The 4,362-nt window shown below is 36.7% G+C and overlaps 1 protein-coding gene across 6 annotated transcripts in view; it reads right to left on the reverse strand.

Moving 5' to 3' along the window:
• Positions 1–4,362, reverse strand: part of LOC116069287 (ankyrin repeat domain-containing protein 26-like) — a 107,553-nt gene that overhangs the window by 79,523 nt on the left and 23,668 nt on the right. For all 6 annotated transcript variants that reach the window (XM_031339817.1, XM_031339818.1, XM_031339816.1 and 3 more), the window contains exons 8-9: positions 2,688–2,746; positions 1,035–1,071 (exon numbers count right to left, since the gene is read on the reverse strand). In XM_031339817.1, coding sequence (XP_031195677.1) covers positions 1,035–1,071; positions 2,688–2,746 — 96 coding nt within the window. The remainder of the gene's footprint in view (positions 1–1,034; positions 1,072–2,687; positions 2,747–4,362) is intronic.

Below are 4,362 nucleotides of genomic sequence, written 5' to 3' on the forward strand. Positions count from 1 at the left end.
GGGATTCTAAACACAGATTCAAGTAACCACAGGTAGTTTGATGAGTCTCCAGCACTCCCTAAAGTCATGAACCTGAACACGCAAAGGAACACTTAGCACTCAGATATAAAAAATAATGAAAGAGAATCCAAAGGAGTAACCATTCATAAAAGCAGTATATTCATTGGGAAGGAAAATAGAATAGAAGACAGACTGATATGAGAGCTCATGTCAGTAAGTAGGAAGTCAATGAAAATATCTCCTAGTGAGATTTTTGAGTATTATTTATACATGTAGATGTTTTTCATTTCTAATAGAATAATTCTATGTCAATGTTATGTGCTATGGCCACACGTTAATGAGAGCTTCCCTAAAACCCTTAACTACTAAAAACAGGCCAATGGTTACCAATACAGTGTTACAATAAATTACTGGATTATGTTGATCCAAGGAAGAAAAAACTTAACACAGAATCCAAATTCGGCTTTCTGAATTGGTGACCTGTATTTTGATGTATGCAGAAGAAGAGACAGTGTTGTAGCTATGCAGGCAGACGGGCAGATACATACGATACATACCAATGGCAGAGTGGAGAGCAAGTTAATCCGCCTTCAGATGACAGTGGCTAATTATGGGGATAACTATGTTCTTTCCTTGTTGGTGGTATTGATCATTTTGGTTGGTTCTTTTTGTTTTTTGTTTTTGTTTTTTTTTGTTTTTGTTTTTGTTTGTTGTTGTTGTTGTTGATGTGTGAGACAGGGTTTCTCTGCATAGCCCCAGCTGTCCTGGACCTCACTCTGTAGAGCAGGCTGGCTTCAAACTCACAGATCTGCCTGCCTCTGCCTCCCGAGTGCTGGGATTAAAGGCCTGCGCCATCACCTCCTAGCATGAGGCATAAGTCTTACCAGAACACTTTGCATACCTTCTGTGATTGCTCTGAGATGGCAAGTGTTATGTCCATCATGCTGAATCTAGCCCAGGGAATACACAACAAAAACTAGTTTCTTTTCTCTACATTCACTAAAAAATGCCTTAAGCAATTAATCAAATCTTACCTTGTTCTAGAGTAGCATTTAGAACATGTATCTGCTTCTAAAGATAAAAATAAAGAGTACATTTTAAATCAACAAAATGAATAGAAAATGAAGAAAACAGGGAAGTATAATCTTTACGTTCCATGGCTGGGGCATCCTTTGTAGTAGGATTCTCCTTAGAACTGTAGCTGATGAGCGCCCTACCAATCAGACCAGTGATGGCAGTTAGTGCACTGAGAGCTCTTAATTTAACTTCTTATGTATTTCAAATAAAAAGTGGGAAAAAGAAATGTCTCGAAATATAATCCACGACAGTTAAACACCTCTGCACAGCCTCACAGCCACGATGAAGCCTGCCAGACTGACAGCCAGCAAAGGTAGTGCTGAAACTGGCTGTGTCCAATGGCTCTGGGGACAATTCTGTTCTTACTTTGTTATTATAAAACACAACTTCCCTAGGTTTTCATTCAAAACCATGCTGTGTAAGATCAGTCTGTGGGCAGTGTGCAGCAGTCTCTCTCCCTGTGGCTGTCCTGGGAAGAGGCTGATAGCTGCTTCCACTTTGCTTCCAATGGAAAGACCTCACAGGAAAACCACTCCTTTATATGTTTATTCACTCAATGAGGACCAACAAACTGGTGCCTAAGAAGATACAAGAAAGTTGGTATCTGATAAAAAGAAAATGTAGAAATAAAATTATTGGAGGTGAAAGGATAGCTCAGCAGTTGAGAGCATTGACTGCTTCTCCAGAGGACCTGAGTTCAATTCCCAGAACCCACATAGCAGCTTACAGCCATCTGTAACTCCAGTTCCAAGGAATCTGTTGTCCCTTTCTAGCCTCAGAGGGCACATGATATGCACACGGTACACAGGCATGGACAAGACACCCAAACACGATAAATTAAATTAAGTTTAAATTAAAAAATACCTATTAACTTGCTCAAGCTTCCAGAATGTGGCAATAATCGAGTGGTGGTGGCTTTTAATTGTCAACCTGACGAAGTCTACAGTCACCTAGGCAGGGTATCTCAGTGAGGACTTGTCTAGATTATGTTGCTCCGTGGCCAATCTGTTGGGGATTACCTTTGTTTTGTTAACTAAGGTGAGAAGACCCTCCCCACTGTGGGTGGCACAATTCCCTTTGCAACAGTTTCTGAATTCTGTAACAGTGGAGAGAAAAGCTAAACATGAGCAAGTGTGCATCTACTCCTCTCTTCTTCTGACCACAGACTTAATGTAACCAGTTACCTCAAGCTCTGGCTGCTGCCAACTCTGGATTTGTAAACTAAGATAATGCCTTTCTCCTCTTAGGAGCTTTCTTCCAGGATATTTTTAATTACAGCAACAGGAAATGAAACAAAGACAAATGAGATCACTATAATCAGAGACCTTTCCCCCCTCACTCTACTTAGAGAAAACAAATGGTTGGACTCTAGTATTTCCCAGAACAGAAAATATACTTATAAAAGGAAGGTTACAGATTCAGATCAACAACAGAGTAACACACAAACATAGACACACAGGCGCACACACACAAACACACATGCATGCACTCCTGCACACAAATACAAACTCAATCTGTACACTGATGTCATAAATGTCACTTTCCTGACCAGTCTTTCTTACTCCCATTTTATCAAGGGCAGATGGATTTGAGTTAATCAGAGGACTTACCTGAATTGCAGTCTTCACAAATTTGAAGTTCTTTCTCTTTGTGTTTTGAAGAAGTTTGGCTTTTACAATGTGTAAAAGGTGATAAAATTAATATTTTAGTAGTTATATGAAAAGCATTAAACAATTGAAGGCTTATTTTATAAATTATGAGAATACTATGAGGTGAAGCAACCAAAGTTTCTTACTAAGTTTTCAATCAAAGAATAAAATATAAAAATGTACATGAAATGGACATGAATCACAAGTAATACAGCCCAGACAGAAACTAGACCAGTGTGACGTCAGAGAGAGTGCCCAAACAGGAAAGTTTCTTTTCTTATATCTAAGTTCTTCTAAGAGATAAGGATTTTATTGGCTTGCTTTACCATGGGATGTTCAAGACTTGAGATGTTACAAAGCATGAGCAGAGAAGTAATAAAGTCACACTATACTTTGCTCCCTAAGGCTGAGCTTCTTTAGAATCCCAAAGATGTGTCATATCACAGGTTCAAACAACAAATGCTGGAGCTGGAGAGATGGCTCAGTGGTTAAGAGCACTGACTACTCTTCCAGAAGTTCTGAGTTCAGTTCCCAGAAACCACAAGATGGCTCACAACCATCTGTGATGGGATCCGACTCCATTCATCGGATGTCTTCAGTGTGTCTGAAGACAGCTACAGTATACTCATATACATAAAATAAGTAAATAAATCTAAAACAAAGCAAAACAAAAACCAATGTCTGCACTTACCAGAAATCTCTTAAATTAGATTTTTTTATAGTTTTATTGCAATGAGAAAAGTTACATGATTTCAATTTATCTGTATTTGTTAACATTTAAAAACGTATGTTAAGTAAATAGAATTAAATCACATTCTTGTTTTCCTTTTGTACCCCAACTCCTCCCAGAGACCCCCCTTTTAATACCTACAGTATCTTTTGTCATATTCTTTAAAATTTATAAAATATAACAATAAAAATGAGTATTATAAAAGTTGTTTGATATAAAACAACAATCAATTTAACAGTCTTATGTAGATGCTTGTCTATGGCAATACTGAAAATACAAACGTTTTTCTCAATATAAATTTTAAATAACTCCAAATGTATTAACTGTATATTTCAAAGTAATACATCACTACTAATATTTTCTTAAATGAACAAAAATATATAAAGTGTTTTTGTTTGTTTGTTTTGTATTTAGTAGAGCTTCAGATCTTGGCTCGTACTGTGCTAACTTGATACAAGAGTTACAAACTTCAAGCAAAGCATTCAGTCTCACATTTTGTTGTTCTCTTACAAGCCCCCTCCCAATTTAATTGTCTACATTATTTTTGGGTATATAAATACTTTTAAAACATGTAAGCTGTTCTGAAAACCATAGTATACTGTAAAAACATGAAATAAACAATACTACTAATAGAGAGGCTGAAATAGGAGAAGCAAGATCTCAAGACCATTATGTTGTACACAGCAAGACACTGTCACGAACAAACAAGCTGAAAGTGTTTATGGATTATATCATATTGGACCTATTTCTCCAATTACCAAGTTAGAGAGATCATTGGATGACAATCAACAAATTTCTAATTCCTCATGTTTTTGAATTTCAAACGATTAGAATATGATGGTAATATTAATTTTCATATTAAGATATTAAGAAAAAATAATTGTTACTTCCTGTTGTTTTTGTTGT

This window comes from Mastomys coucha, unplaced genomic scaffold, assembly GCF_008632895.1.
Source record: "Mastomys coucha isolate ucsf_1 unplaced genomic scaffold, UCSF_Mcou_1 pScaffold22, whole genome shotgun sequence".
NCBI lineage: Eukaryota > Metazoa > Chordata > Mammalia > Rodentia > Muridae > Mastomys > Mastomys coucha.